The sequence below is a fragment of the Diabrotica undecimpunctata genome, chromosome 1, assembly GCF_040954645.1.
Source record: "Diabrotica undecimpunctata isolate CICGRU chromosome 1, icDiaUnde3, whole genome shotgun sequence".
Classification (NCBI taxonomy): domain Eukaryota; kingdom Metazoa; phylum Arthropoda; class Insecta; order Coleoptera; family Chrysomelidae; genus Diabrotica; species Diabrotica undecimpunctata.
In genome coordinates, this window is record NC_092803.1 from 5,327,167 (window position 1) to 5,343,868 (window position 16,702).

General features: G+C 36.8%; 1 protein-coding gene across 3 annotated transcripts in view; it reads left to right on the top strand.

The window, feature by feature from the left end:
• XNP (ATRX chromatin remodeler XNP) overlaps positions 1–16,702 on the top strand; it is a 77,772-nt gene that overhangs the window by 39,198 nt on the left and 21,872 nt on the right. For all 3 annotated transcript variants that reach the window (XM_072536174.1, XM_072536180.1, XM_072536187.1), the window contains 2 exons: positions 576–897; positions 6,783–7,050. In XM_072536174.1, the coding sequence (XP_072392275.1) occupies positions 576–897; positions 6,783–7,050 (590 nt within the window). The remainder of the gene's footprint in view (positions 1–575; positions 898–6,782; positions 7,051–16,702) is intronic.

Here is a 16,702-nt window from a genome sequence, read left to right on the forward strand (position 1 = left end):
CATTGCTCTGTTTTTGATCATTCTGTGTATATTGCTACAAAAAAAAATACCAAAAAAATTACCATTGACCGTTTTAACACGTTAACTGCGGCGACAAATTTTTCAAATTCAATTCGTCTGCGATAAAATTTATATGAGGCTTGTGTCATAATTTCTTAGGTGTTTTATGGAGATACAGGCAACTAAATTTGTTTCGTAGATATAGGCATATACTCTGCCTATAACATTTGTGTGGCTGCATCATTTTTGTGGCCTTCCCTCGTTGTTTTTACTACTTTGTCCTCGGTCATTCTGTTTATATCACTGTTGTAATCTTGCTCTACTATTTTTACCCATCCATATTGTCCATTTCACGTCTGTGGCGTATGTCTGTGCTTCTGGCTATATCACTAAGTGTTTTTTCGCCAATTCTCGTAGATATTATAAGATTAATGAAAATCATGGTTCATGTTATTTACATTTTCATGTATTTCTGTAATTGCTTTAGGTAATTCTTTAAGATGAAAGCTGCACTAGGTCAAAAACCAGATGACGAAATCCATTTGCCAGTGTTATCTTTAGTTTTGTCGTTTTAGGTCATATCTTTGACACATACACTTCTAAACCACAGCAAAAAGACGAAGGTAGAAAAAGTTATGGTGGTATGCCCCATCAATACCGTCCTAAACTGGAAGTCGGAATACAAAAAGTGGATGCCTAGTAATTCGGCAGTCGATGTGTACGAACTGGCGACGTCGAAAAAGAACTACGACAGAGCGTACGTCGTACAAAATTGGCATGAAGACGGAGGTGTTCTAATTATCGGATACAATCTCTTTAGACTCTTGAGTAATCCTACCAATAAAAAACTCACCAAGAAGATGAGGACGACGTTTTTAGAGGGACTCGTGGATCCAGGTTAGTACAATGTTGTTTTTGTTTTTTAAGTTAATTATAATTTTTAGCTAATTAAAAAGAACGTAGAGATAATTATAACAGGAGACCTTAACGGCAGAACCGGAAGGAAAGAAAACGATAAAGTGGTGGGGAGATTTGGAGAGGATGAACAAAACGATAACGGAGAACGTCTGATTGAACTATGCGAACTAAACAACCTAAAAATCACCAACGGATTCTTCAGACATAAAAATATTCATAAATATACATGGACGCAAGAAACACGAAAGCTGAAATCGATAATAGACTACATAATAATCAAATAAGATACCACAATAAAGATCAAAGATGTGCGAGTCAAAAGAGGAGCAGAATGTGGAACGGACCATAGACTACTGACAGCAAAAATGGGCATTAATTGGAAACATAACAAGACCCCCTCCACAGAAGAACCGTTGAACACTATAAGAGAAAAACAATACAATATAGAACTACTCCAAGAACAATCAATAAGAGAACTATACCAACAACGTCTAGACCAAAAATTAAAGAAATATACTAGCATATAAAGGCGAGTATAAAGCAAGCAGCATTCGAAGCCCTTGGGGAAAAAGAACATATAACAAATAAACAGCACTATTATGAAATAAATGAACCAACAAAAAGAATAATTGAAGAAAAAAAGCAACTATACAGAAAATGGCTGACTACAAAAAACGACGAAGTTTATAAAGAATATAGAGAAAAAGATAGAGAAGTGAAAAAACAAGCAAAAGAATGAAGAATGGGAAAGAATCTGCTTAAATATTGAAACATATATAGGAGGTACAAGAACTTCGGAGTCATGGAAAGTACTGAGAGAATTGAAACAAAACTCAAAAGAAAAAATTAAATTGGGAAATATACAGGACAAAGAATGGAAGGACTACTACAAGGAACTATTAACAGAACAAAGACCACAATTCATTGGAAAAGAAAACAGGTGAAGACGAAGCAGATTCCCACAACACGAAATAGAAATAACAGATAGGGAAATGAGAACGGCCATAAAAGCAATCAAAAATAAGAAAGCACCGGGACCTGGAGGCATCTCACCTGAGCTTATAAAATACGGATCAAAAAAATTACACCGGATGATACAATGGATATTTCAGAAAGCCATAAATGGAGAACAGCTCCCAAAGGAATGGACGGAGGCATATATGACATCTATATTTAAGAAAGGAGATAGAAAACGATGCGAAAACTACAGAGGAATAAGCGTAATATCATCAATAGGAAGATTATATGGGAAGATACTGCGAGAAAAGATAGAGCAAGCGATAAAAGGCAAAATCGGGGAGGATCAGGCAGGCTTCGCGGCAGGAAGATCATGCATAGACCACATATACACACTGGAACAACTGTTGGAAAAGAAAAAAGCAAAAAATAGAGATATAAACTTGGCATTTGTGGACCTGAGAAAGGCTCTGTACCAAGGTCAGAACTATGGGAGGCAATGTACAAATTAAAAATACAGACGGAGCTCATAGAAGCTACAAAAGCTCTGTATAAAGAAAATAAAGTGTCGAATAAAAGCGATCAGGTAGTGATTGCACAAGACCAAGACGACCCCAGCTACATGATGAAGAAACTACAAGAAGAATATACCAAGGCTGGCCTAGATATTAACCTCGCGAAAACAGAGTACCTATCTACAAGTGAAGAAGACATAGAAGATCTACAGATTGATGACAACGTAACAATCAAAGGAAAGGATAAATTCAAATACCTGGGGTTTATAATCACGAAAAAGGCAACAACAGAGGAAGAAATTACACAAAGATTAGGACAAACAAGAATAGCAATCCGACAACTTAACTCAGTATGGTGGGATAGACACCTAAATATAATACAAAGCGAATACAAACTTCAATAAAATGAGAAAGGTACTTTGTGCAAGAGAACTAAAATTGGACTTGAGAGTTAGGCTGGCAAGGCTATATTTTCTCGACTCTGCTTTATGGGATAGAAGCATGGACACTTAACGCGTCGACTGCTAAAAAGTTGGAAGCATTTGAAATGTGGGTGTATAGAAGAATCCTGAAGATATCATGGACCGAGCATGTAACAAACAACGAAGTCATGAGAAGAATCAACAAAAGAATGGAAGTATTGGAAACCATCAAGACACGAAAGCTGCAATACCTGGGGCATGTTATGCGTAATGAGAGATACAACCTACTTCAATTGATTATACAAGGGAAAATCCAGGGCAAGAGAAGTGTAGGAAGAAGAAGAATCTCATGGTTGCGTAACTTGAGGGAATGGTACGGATGCTTATCAATTGAACTATTCAGAGCAGCAGCATCTAAGATCAGAATAGCCATGATGATTGCCAACCTCCGTCGCGGAGATGGCACGTGAAGAAGAAGTGCGAAGTATTATGACATATGGGGCTGAAAATTGGATCATAAACAAGAAAAACAGCAGTAAGATAGTATCAACAGAGATGGAATGACTGCGAAGATGCTGCAGAGTAACAAGAATGGATAGGAGAAGTAATGACGAAATAAAGCAAAGAACATCAATAGAAACAGACATACTAACATCTATAGAACAAAAAAGATTAAAGTGGTATGGACATGTAAGAAGAACTAGCGACAGCAGATGGATAAAGAGAATAACCGAATGGAGCCCCATAGGAAGGAGGAAAAGAACGAAGTATACGACGCCATGAGTAAGAGAGGCCTAAACGATGGAGAATGGAACAACAGAGAGAGATGGAAACGGTTGAGCGAGGGAAGGCAGTGAATACTGTAGAATCCCTAAATATATATATATATATATATATATATATATATATATATATATATATATATATATATATAATTTTTAACTTGAGGTAGGAATGTGGTAGTTAATATTGTACCGTTTTTAAATAAAACTAGCGGTTCTTACAGCACGAAAATATCTTATTAACTTTAACTCATAAAAGCGGTGGTTATATATACAAGTTAATTATATACTAGAATAATATGGAGTAGTCCACCTCTATTTCGTTTGTTTGACGGGTCGATCTCTCTCGCGTTTTTATGGAGTGACGTTTATAACGGAGACCATCGCATGGTATGCTCACCTAGATCATAGCACTGACAGTGAAGTTAACACACGCATTTAAAAAAATGCATTTATTTTACCTGGCGATCGATACGATGGTCTGAGCGAGGCTCGGTGGTCGGCGCCTCGTAGTGTCGATCATAGAGTACTAGGATCGAGGGTCGAAAAAATACTAAGCTTGAATACTATGGTCCAAGACTATGTTTTGATACCTGGCTCGAGGCTGGGTGCTGCGCTTTGACGGTGAACGTTGGCATTTTTAAAATAATGCATTTATTTTACGTGACGATGATAATATGGTACCATCCTATGGTCCGAGCGAGGATCGGCGCCTCGTTATGAGCGCACACTTACAGTCCCGACTTGTCTCCTATAGAGACTTTGTGGTGCGAAATGAAAAAAGCTTTGAGAAAACATCCTACCAGGTCCGTCAACGAATTGAAGGAAAAATTGCAAGAAATATGGGATTCGTTTACATTATAATTTTGTCAGAATTTGGTAAAAACTATACCTCGAAGAATTGTGGATCTCATTAAAAATAAAGGAGATGTAACTCAGTGGTAAACTTTTACATTTTTTTTTAATATTACATATTTTATGCGTTTTTTTTTTAATTTATTATTATTCTGTTTAATCAATAGTTTTCATTACGTTATAAAATATTTTCTATAATTAGGAAATTCAAAAATGTTGTTCCATGCATTAAAATTTCTAAAATTTACGCTGCGCTTTTATTTTTGTTCTCTAAAATTTAATTTTCTTATCAATCTAACGTTGGGCCAACTGATATGTGAAGGGGCTCGTATATTTAAAGTGCAATTGTTGTTTTTATCTTATGTATTATAGGCGAGCGGTTTACCCCTCAAAAGACGCTTAGAAACAGAATATACCGACTAAAATTCTTTTTGCATTTCTAATGCACCAAACGTTTTTTATTCGATTCTATATATTTTTCCAAGATGAAATGTATTTTTTTTAATTTTTACAAGTGGGCCGGCAATTCTTATTAACAAATAACTTATACAAAAAAGTAATTTCACCGAATTGTTTCGGAATCAATTTTTTAGGTGTATCTCATCAAAATAAACACTTTTTCTCTCTTGATAATTTTTCGAAAAATGCTTCCTTTTCGAGTTATTTGCATTTTTTGTTGAAAAAATTGCCTTAATTAGTGATTTTTGGGATTTGTTTTCTAAAAAACTACTAAATGAATTGCAATTCTACAAATAGCTTTATAATCTTTAAACCGTCGAGTACAAGTTAGAATATTTTGACAAGGATAATTTTTTTCTATCTTGCTAAAAACGTGGACCCAAATATTTCGAATATGCCTTTCGAGCAGTCTACCGCTAAGTGTGTACAGCGGTTGCGGCGATACAGGCGTGCGGCGCGTAGAAATATTTGTTTAAATTTAAAAAATTAATTCAACACAAATATTACGTACAATTTATTAAAAAAAAGATATTTCTAATTACTTTTATATAGACATATTATAATTAAAACAATTAAAATTAATTTTTTACAATGCTATAATAATGTAATTTTTCTTTTAATATACGTGGTGACAATATTATTGAATGTTTTATTACAGTGAAATACATTAAGCAATATATAATTAATTTTTATTGAAAAATATAATAAAATTAAAATATAATATTAATTATACATCGTTTTCATTGTCAATAATTTGAAAATTTTCGTCAACAGCAACAGGATTTCCATCTAATAAGCTGATTTCATTGTCTTCAATACAATCGTCTTTAACATTTTTACAATTCTCTGGTGTACATGCACATACTGCGCAGCATTCTAAATTATAGGAAATACAATTACAATTTTTCGTAGAACATTTTCCGGTACATGAGCAGATATACTTTTGTAACATATCTAAACTAGTTTCGCCTTTAAAATAATTAAAATCGAAACAATTATTTTCCATTGTCCAACCATGGGTTAATGGATCAAGAGATGAAATAATATTGTTTTTTGCTTGAATCCATTCATTTATTTGCCACTTTGCTCTTAAGTAATGTTGTAATAATGCTGGTTTCGAAGGTGGTAATTTTTCATTAGATGCATTTTTTTTAGTGCCTACAGCACCTCAACCGCTGTACACGCTTAGCGGGATACTCTCGAAAGACATATTCGAAATATTTGGGTCCACGTTTTTAGCAAGATAGAAAAAAATTATCCTTGTCAAAATATTCTAACTTGTACTCGACGGTTTAAAGATTATAAAGCTATTTGTAGAATTGCAATTTATTTAGTAGTTTTTTAGAAAAAAAATCCCAAAAATCACTAATTAAGGCATTTTTTCAACAAAAAAATGTAAATAACTCGAAAAGGAAGCATTTTTCGAAAAATTATCAAGAGAGAAAAAGTGTTTATTTTGATGAGATACACCTAAAAAAATTGATTCCGAAACAATTCGGTGAAATTGCTTTTTTGTATAAGTTATTTGTTAATAACAATTGCCGGCCCACTTGTAAAAATTAAAAAAAAATACATTTCATCTTGGAAAAATATATAGAATCGAATAAAAAAGGTTTGGTGCATTAGAAATGCAAAAAGAATTTTAGTCGGTTGATGCTCTGCTTATAGGGGTAAACCGCTCGCCTATTAATGGTGTTATAAATTGATTATTTTTTGGGTACTTTAGGGATTTCCCTATTTTTGAATAAATATACTTCTTCTTTTCGTTTTTGAAAATAAACTTCTTCATATTATAAAAATATGCAATTAACTTTTTTATTTAAATTTCAAGTAAACTTTTGTTAAAATCAACTACATACCCTTTCTTCTTCTAGGTCCCGATCTGGTGATCTGCGATGAGGGTCACTTACTCAAAAACGAAAAAACTAACTTGAGCATCGCCATGAACAGAATCAAAACCTTAAAGAGGATAGTTCTGACCGGTACTCCGTTGCAGAACAACTTAAAGGAGTATTGGTGTATGGTGCAATTCATTAAACCGAATTTATTGGGTTCATACAAAGAGTATATGAATCGTTTCGTCAATCCAATCACCAATGGCCAGTATACTGATTCCACCCAACATGACATTCAGCTTATGAGGTTAGTAGATTTTTTCTCTGTGTTATTTTCGTTTACTCTTCGTCAGGAAGTCTGACAATCAAAACCTTACATTATCTCATATCGATCAAACCGTAAAACATCCAGTCAAAAAAATGTTTTGGGGATGTTTTTCGTCCCCAAATCCCCATGTGGGGGTTGGATCTTTAATAAAAATACAAATCCATGTGGGAACAGCGTTTGGACACAAAACTCCAAAAATATCAGCCCCAAGAAGCAACTGATTCTTCAACAGGACTCTGAAACCCCACTGAAAATTTATGAGCCATTTGCAAAGCTAGACTGCGCAAAATCGACCGTACTACAAAAATAAAAATGATAAAAGCGGTTATTCAGGTCTGGTTTCGAGATAAAAGGATATCTGGGTACTGTCAGAAGCTCGTAGAATCTATGCCAAAACTGGTAAAAGTAGTAGTTGCAGCCAAAAGGGAGACATATTTCCTACTAAATGATGTAAGTTTACCTCAGACCTCGGAAGCCCTGAAGAAGACATCAAAGAGGATGTCGAAAGCTCGGCGCAGTGATATTATACGTGGTTCGACCCGGAAACCTGTTGAGTTTAATATTAATTCTTGTGATAGCATTAATCTTAGCTTTCGGTGTAATTGAACTAATTGTCGAAATCTTTCGAGAATATATATAGAGGAAATATGTAGGATAGAGGATATAATTATGAGGCGGTGAAAAGAAAAGTGGTGTAAGTCATCTGAGCATCATTTTGGGAGACAAAAGGTTTTATTAAAAATATTGTAATTAAATCTACGTAACATTTATAAACATGCTTGTGGTATTTTTTTATTTATTAACATGTAACTCTACTAACATTCTTGTTCAAATAAAACTGTGTTAAGGGTAGTTTTTAAGGGGTGAAATGACTTAAATCACTTTTCCTTTAAGAACTTAAAGAGAATGTACAGAAAGCAAAACATGTTTATTGTTTTTACATTAGAAAATCAAAAATAAATTCACTAGTTTATTAGTCATTATTTTCTTCTACATCAGCTGAACTGGAGGAATGTATTGTTACGAACATACTTTTGGCATGGCCCAGGTAACGGTTGCATTGCATCTCTAATACTCTCGAAAGTTCGCGGCGTATCGAGTGCGAGAGAGAATAACCGGTCACGTAGGTGAATTAGAGGTGGGACAACGCCAGAATATTCTCGATACAGTAACTGTAGTATATATAGGTTACAATGTTAGAAGTAGAGTTAGTTGTTAAGATACTACCGAACTGTAAAGTTATAAATAAATATGTTTATATAAATTCGAACCGCTCGTTTTATTTAAAAATGCTACAGTTGGTGTCCGGTGTGAGATTTGCAAATAAATTCAGCAGTGATTTTTGGAAAAGACTTTTGAACTTTTGAAAAGTATTGTTCGTCGGGAACATCCGCGTAGTTCGGTAGTGCCCTTTGTACGAAAGAACATTTAAAAAAGTACGTGTGTGCCTAAAGAAAGATGCTGCTAGTACAACTCTCAGTAAAACAGTTGCGAGAGCAACTAGAAGAACGCGATGAAGATTGCAGCGGGTCCAAGAAGATCCTCCAAGAACGACTGAAGACTGTTCTTAACAAGAATGGAGATGATCCAGAGACATTCCATTTTCAGTCAGCAGAAGAAGCAGTTTTAATGAAGATAGAAGAAACTTCTAAAAAAACTGATGATAAATTCGAGACTGTTTCCAAAAGATTCGATGAAACGTCTCAAATGATTGAAGCATCTTCTCGAAAGAATGATGAAAGATTCAATGAAACGTCTCAAATGATAGAAGAATCTTCTAAAAAAAATGATGATAAATTCGAGAACGTTTCCAAAAGATTCGATGAAACGTCTCAAATTATTAAAGAAGCAGCTAAACAAAATGAAGAGAAATTCGAAAATGTTGCTAGAAGATTCGACGAGACTTCTCAAATAATTAAAGAAGTATGTAATCAAAACAATGAGAAATTTGAAGAAGTCTCAAGAACATTTGATAAAGTAGAAGAGAAGATCAAACAATTAGAGAGCATGATAACCAATACAAAAGTGCTACCACCAGTTAATGCAGTAGCCTTAGATCCGGTAGTGAAAGAAGAATTACCTAGAGACGAAATGACACATCATATGAGATTCAAATTGCCACCATTTGATGGAAAGTCCTCTTGGTCCATATACCTTAGACAATTTGAAGCTATTGCGACAGCCAATCATTGGACAGAACAAGAAAAAGCTGTTTCCTTGACTGCTGCTTTACGAGGTGATGCTGCAGATATCCTAAGATCGATTCCTAAGGGTCAAGAAAAATGTTACCAGACCTTGTTCACTCGACTAGACAAACGTTACGGAGATGCCCATCTACAACAAGTCTACAAGGCGCAACTAAGAAGTAGAATTCAACGAGCAAGTGAAAATTTACAAGAGTTTGAAGCAGATGTTGCTCGTATAGTGCGGTTGGCTTATCCGGAAGTACCAGACAACATTTTGGAAGAAATTGCTGTAGATACCTTCGTCAATGGGTTAAAAGAAAGTGAATTACAGAAAGCTTTACGACTAGCAAGACCAAAAGTTCTGGATGAAGCGCTCGCTATTGCCTTGGAACATGAAACAGCTAGTCAAACTTCACGGAGCCATCGAGTAAGAACCATCGAAGAAGGCGACGAACCAAACGATGAACGTCTGGAAGAAATGGTACGAAAAGTAGTTCGTAACACGATGCCGAAGAGACGCGAGCCCAGATGTTGGAATTGCGGTGACGTAGGTCATATTCGCCGTAATTGCAAGAAAATGATACAACAGTCGGAAAACTAGAACGGGTCGACAACAAGGGGCAACTGCCGACCTCGAGAAACACAGCCCCCATAGTAACTGTGAACATTACGTCCTCAGGTGGAATTCATAGCTTGTACATAGAGGGTCGTATCAATAATAAATGTAGATCGTTTTTGGTAGATACAGGTGCAACGAGAACTATTGCACGGCCAGAAGTAGTACGAGGCCATCTTAAATTATTGCCTGCAACAGTAAAGCTTAGAACAGCAACTGGTGAGATAATTAATACATATGGCGAGGCTAATCTGTCAGTATCCATTGGCCAGACCACAGTGAAACATACAGTATTAATTGCAGAGATCTCCGATGAGTTCATATTGGGGATGGATTTACTAAGGAAAGTTGGGGCTGTATTGAATGTCAAAGATGGAGTTCTCGAGATCAGTGGTGAAGAGTTGCCGTTTCATGAAGACCAAGAAGATGTTATCAGCTTAATAACTACTTGTGACGTAACAATACCCGGTAATAGTGAGAAAATTTTAATGACCAGACCTGATGGTTACTGCCGAGAGGGAAGTTTAAGGATGGTCGAAGATGTGAATAATGCCGAGTTCCTAACGGCAAAAGCTTTGGTGAGAATTCGAGATTTCGTTCCTGTAAGAGTTATGAATTTAAAGGGAACTGCTATTAAGTTAAGTAAAAGAACTTTGATTGGACAGTGTGTTCCCGTGGCTTCGATTTGTTCCATGAATACTAATGAGAAACCGTCGAAATCTAAGTATCCAAAGGAGCTTGTCGAGACGATGATTAAAACGTGCCAAGATCTTGATGATGAACGAACTAAAAAAGTGAAGTCTATGCTGATAGAATTTCAAGATGTTTTTGCCATGGATAAGAAGGATAATGGCAAAACAAGCATAGTAAAGCATAAAATTAATACCGGAGACGCTCAGCCAATCAGACAACAACCTAGACGACTTCCATTTTCGAAAAGAGATGAAGCCGAAGACATCATCAAAGATATGAACAAACAAGGGGTAATTGAACCATCAAACAGTCCATGGACATCACCAGTAGTCCTAGTAAAGAAGAAAGATGATTCAACACGTTTTTGTATTGACTACCGACAGCTCAATGCAGTAACTAAAAAAGATAGTTATCCTTTGCCCAGAATAGACGATACTTTGGATACACTTTCTGGTTCTCGTTGGTTCTCCACACTCGATCTGAAAAGTGGATATTGGCAAGTAGACATGGAGCCAGCTGATCGTGAAAAAACCGCATTCTCGATAGGATCAGGGCTTTGGCAGTTCACAGTTATGCCCTTTGGTTTATGTAATGCCCCGGCCACATTTGAAAGATTAATGGATGCAGTTTTAAGAGGTCTAACATGGAAAACATGCCTGGTTTATTTGGATGATGTAATTGTAGTTGGAAGATCCTTCGATGAACATGCCAATAATCTAACAGAAGTCTTTCAACGATTGCGGGCAGCGAATCTGAAGTTGAGTCCGAAGAAATGTCACTTGTTTCGACGAGAAGTGAAGTACTTGGGACATATTGTAGCAAGTAATGGTGTAACAGCTGATCCTGAAAAACTTGCAGCGATTAAGGATTGGCCAGTACCAAGAGATAAACACGAAATTAGAAGTTTTCTTGGCCTATGTACATATTACCGCCGTTTTGTCAAAGGATTTGCCAATATCTCCAAGCCATTAACAAAGTTGACAGAAGAAGGCAAAGAATATACATGGAGCGAAGAGTGTCAAAGAGCTTTCGAACACTTACAAATGGCTCTGATCAGCGCACCGATTTTAAGCTACCCTAGACAGGCAGGAAAATTTGTGTTGGACACAGATGCAAGCAACAGTGCAATAGGAGCTGTTCTTTCCCAAATCCAAGATGGGCAGGAGAAGGTCATCGCTTACTTTAGCAAAGTCTTGTCAAAACCAGAAAGAAACTATTGCGTTACCAGGAGAGAATTGCTAGGCGTAGTGAAGGCTTGTGAGCATTTCCATAAATACTTGTATGGCAGAAAGTTTCTTCTTCGCACGGATCACGCTGCTCTAAAATGGCTCCTACAATTTCGTAATCCAGAGGGCCAGATGGCAAGATGGTTAGAACGATTACAAGAATATGATTACGAGATCGAACACAGGGCTGGCAGAGTTCATTCAAATGCTGATGCCCTTTCAAGACGGCCGTGCAGTGCAAATTGTAATCACTGTCTTAAATTAGAAGAACGACTTTGCCCCGTGAGACGAACCACCGTCATTAATGATCAATGGCAGCCTCAACAGCTACAAGACGCTCAAGCAGATGATCCATGTATAAAAAGAGTATTGGATTGGATGCGTCGAAGTGAAAGACCTTCTTGGCAAGACATTAGTGCATGTAGTCCAGAAGTCAAGTGTTACTGGAGCCAATGGAATTGCCTAATGCTGAAAGATGATCTTCTGTATAGAACCTTTGAGAACGATGATGGTACAGAAACTAAGCTTCAGTTGATTGTACCTAAAAGTAAAGTGTCAGAAGTTTTGCGTCAGTTGCATGACGGTGCATCAGGTGGACACTTTGGTATCACGAAGACTCTGCAAAAGGTTCGAGAACGGTTCTATTGGGTGAACTGTAAAGATGATGTAAGAAGATGGTGCCGGAAATGTGAACTGTGTGCAACCAGTAATGGTCCAGCTGGTAAAAAGAGGGCACCCATGAGACAGTACAATGTTGGTAGTCCTATGGAAAGAGTAGCAATCGACATTGCAGGTCCACTTCCAGAGACAAATGATGGAAATAAATATATCCTGGTAGCCATGGATTATTTTACGAAATGGACTGAGGCTTATGCGATACCAAATCAAGAAGCTGCTACCGTTGCAGAGGTACTTGTTAAAGAATTCTTTAGCCGATTTGGTGTTCCCTTGGAGATCCACTCCGACCAAGGGCGAAACTTCGAGTCAACTCTTTTCCAAAACGTTTGTAAATTGATTGGTGTCAATAAGACCAGAACGACACCCCTGCATCCTCAATCAGATGGAATGGTCGAGAGAATGAACCGAACAATGGGTAAACACCTATCCAAGGTTGTATCAGAACATCAAAGAGATTGGGACCAGCATATTCATTTATTCCTAATGGCCTACCGCTCGGCCGTGAATGAAACTACAGGCCAGACTCCAACCTGCCTGATGTTAGGTCGTGAAGTTCGTTTACCCTGCGACCTAGAGTTTGGCTGCAGACCTTCCGAAGAACATGTTGCAAGCGAAGATTATGTCGACCGCCTGAAGTTAAGAATGAACAACATTCATGAACTTGCCCGACAACACATCCAGATAGCCAGTGACAGAATGAAAGATCAATATGATTCTCGATGCAAGAGTGAAAGCTATGAAGTAGGTGATCTTGTTTGGCTTTATAATCCACAACGTCGTCGAGGCTTGTCTCCCAAACTACAAAGACAATGGGAAGGTCCGTATGAAATTAAAAAGAAAATAAATGACGTAATATACCGAATTAAGAAGTTGCCGAAAGGTAAACCAAAAGTAGTTCACATAAATCGTCTTGCACCATATGCTGGCTCAAATGAAACAGAAGAAGCACGAACCCTTCAACATGAGATCAAAGATGACCGGCGACCAAGCTTTAATGAATTTATGACAAATTACGCAGAGAGAAAGAGTGCTAGATTCGGCGTAACCACAGAAGTTCAGCAGGATCTTTTTAGTGTTCCGCATAACGTCTCTCTAGCCCACTGTGTTGCTCAAGATCTTGAGATGGCTAAAGGAATCTCATCCGTATTTTATAAGAAATTCGGTCGTTTGGACGAGTTAAAAAACCAGCAGCCTAAAGTTGGAAGAGTACTGAGATTAGAAGATGGTTCCCGATCTTTGCTGTATATGGTGACCAGGAAGTCTTATACAGACAGGGCAAGCTACGAGGATATATGGCGTGCTCTAACTAATTTGAAGAAAATTGTGTGCAATTACGACATCAAGAATTTGGCCTTACCCAAGATAGGCCATGCACTAGATAATCTGGACTGGAAGATTGTCAGAAGCATGCTTGAAGTGATCTTCCGAGACACCGGCGTACGAATTACTGTGTGTTGCATTAACCCGATGGGATCGTATCCTTCAAAGTCAGTAGACTGTTATTTCTTTCTAAAGGGTTCATGCAGAGCTGGAGAGTCCTGTAGATTCCGCCATGCTGTGCCTACCGGAGTTGCTGATCGGGACGATCAGATTTAAGAGGGGAGCAGTGTTACGAACATACTTTTGGCATGGCCCAGGTAACGGTTGCATTGCATCTCTAATACTCTCGAAAGTTCGCGGCGTATCGAGTGCGAGAGAGAATAACCGGTCACGTAGGTGAATTAGAGGTGGGACAACGCCAGAATATTCTCGATACAGTAACTGTAGTATATATAGGTTACAATGTTAGAAGTAGAGTTAGTTGTTAAGATACTACCGAACTGTAAAGTTATAAATAAATATGTTTATATAAATTCGAACCGCTCGTTTTATTTAAAAATGCTACAGTATGATAGTAAATCACACATATCCCGTTTTTTGGCTGGCATGACTGGTCGAGGTGTTGTGTACAGGCAATCAAGTTGAAGATTTTTCAGCAATATTGGTCTTCCCTTCTGTTTGCTTCGAAGAATATTAATTTGAGAAAAGTAAAAATCTTCATTTATAGAGCAGTGAAAAAGGCTCGCCTTTTTTGACTCTGATCCACGCAGTTTTTAACCATGACACTGATTGGTTTTCCGTATTGGTTTTTCCTTTTGTAACTGATTTAGTGAGTTGTGTCAGATCTTGTAAAGTCTTCTCTAAGCATTTTTGTGAAAATGAAAGCTTTTTTCTTTCTACGCCGAACTATGACTGAAAACCAATCTTCAGGCACATAAATCTGTTTACCTTTAGAGTGAGTTTCAATTGACCCAAAGTCTGAGTCGTTTGGTAGGTAAGAGTGTCCGCTTACCATAAACTTGTGATCAACTATTCCGATACTATTATTTTCACTTTCAACTAACTGTAACAAGGCCAAGGCAAAATTCCAGTTTCTATTTTGACCGGTGCAGCTGTCACTGTACAATACATGTTTTGAATTTGTTGCACGTAATTCTATGTCCTTTGAAACCCTCTCGAAGCTGTTATTTCATCCCATCCATACATGTAGCCTAAGCCAGATGATAGCTCATGGCAGCCTAAGTTGTAAATGTACATATTACGTTTATAGTATGCGATAGATGTGGTTAGTTTTGGGAAAGTTAGGGCTTTATCTAGGTCAAAAGTAAATGCATAGTAAAAATCGTCAGTCTGGGCCTTTTCTGTATCATTTTTCATAGAAGTGCGTGCAAGCTCGGCCTTTCTAAGATGAAATTCGTGCTCTACTTCAATCTGTCTTATCTCATTATCATCTGTTATTGCAGCTTTAAAATGAAGGTTGTACTTATTATCGAATGTACGGCTATAAATATCACAGGAAACGGGGACAGTGCCTCGTTCCTGACAGTATTCACTGTACACGCGATACAGAAGGGTAACATTAAGGTCAGCAGATAGATACCTACGATTGGGATTCTTATTTCTTGTATAGTGCGATTGGTAAGATGGAAAATTATCAATATTTTTCCGGACACAGTTCATACATTCTTCAGATATTTTATTGGTTGGTATACCATAGCCTCGATTATCTGAACCAGGTGGTTCCCCTTGTTTTATCTTATTAATGGCCCGTGTCATTCGTCCCTTAGATATCTGAAAGGTCCCAAGAAAGTATTTTTTACGTACTTTCGTGGTTTCGCCTTGTTTATGAATGAAATATTGGTTAGACACTGTCTTACCAGGTCTTGACTGATCCCTAGGACGTTTTACTTCAGGTTTCTTTTGCTTTATCAAACCACAAATAAAACTTGTTGAACTTCTACTTCTTCTCTATTACATTTCCTTTCATGGTCTTGGGGAGAGACTTCCTGGTTTGATTCAGTCTGAAACAAACCAATTTTATTAAAATAACACTTAAAAACATTGTTTATTTATTGTTAGTGTAGAGAATTTAACATTTTGAGGTTAGTTTTGATTTTATACCAACAAATATAATACACAAGTTTAACTTACCAGTACTTGCTTGTTAAGAATCAGAAGATACCCACTCATCTCCTGAGTAAGCGAAAGTACTAGGCTCATCCCTCACATTACTTAAACTGTCGTCATCGATTGTATTGAAAAATCACCGTAAAATACTAAATAACTGCCTTAGGAATGAAGGAATAGTGGTGTAAGTGTGAATTGTACCTCTATTCCCCCTACTACTACAGAGATTTTGTTTGGCTGTCAAGTTTGTGCTGCTATCTGTTAGCAAATAGAAGAGGTATGACTTAAACCACTGTTGCTTCTGATATATTTGAATATGGAGATTTTGAATATCCACTTATCTCTATTGTATAAAAAAAGTGACTTACACCATTTTTTCTTTCACCTCCTCTTATGCAAGATAGGGGATATATGTAGGATAGAGGATATATGTAGTATAGAGGATATATGTAGGATAGAGGATATATGTAGGATAGAGGATATATATGTAGCATAGAGGATATATATAGGATAGAGGATATGTGCAGGATAGAGGGTATATGTAGGATAGAGAATAGAGGGTATATTAAGATTATAGGATAGATGATATATATAATATATATATATATATATATATATATATATATATATATATATATATATATATATATATAGGATTTGAAGTTTCCGATTATATATGCCGCTACTTATGGTGGATTCTTATTCAATACTAATAGTGTTAGAGTGGAAATGATAAAGCGGTAGTAGTCAGTTCCGGTTCCAATAATCTCAAATAAAGCATGGTT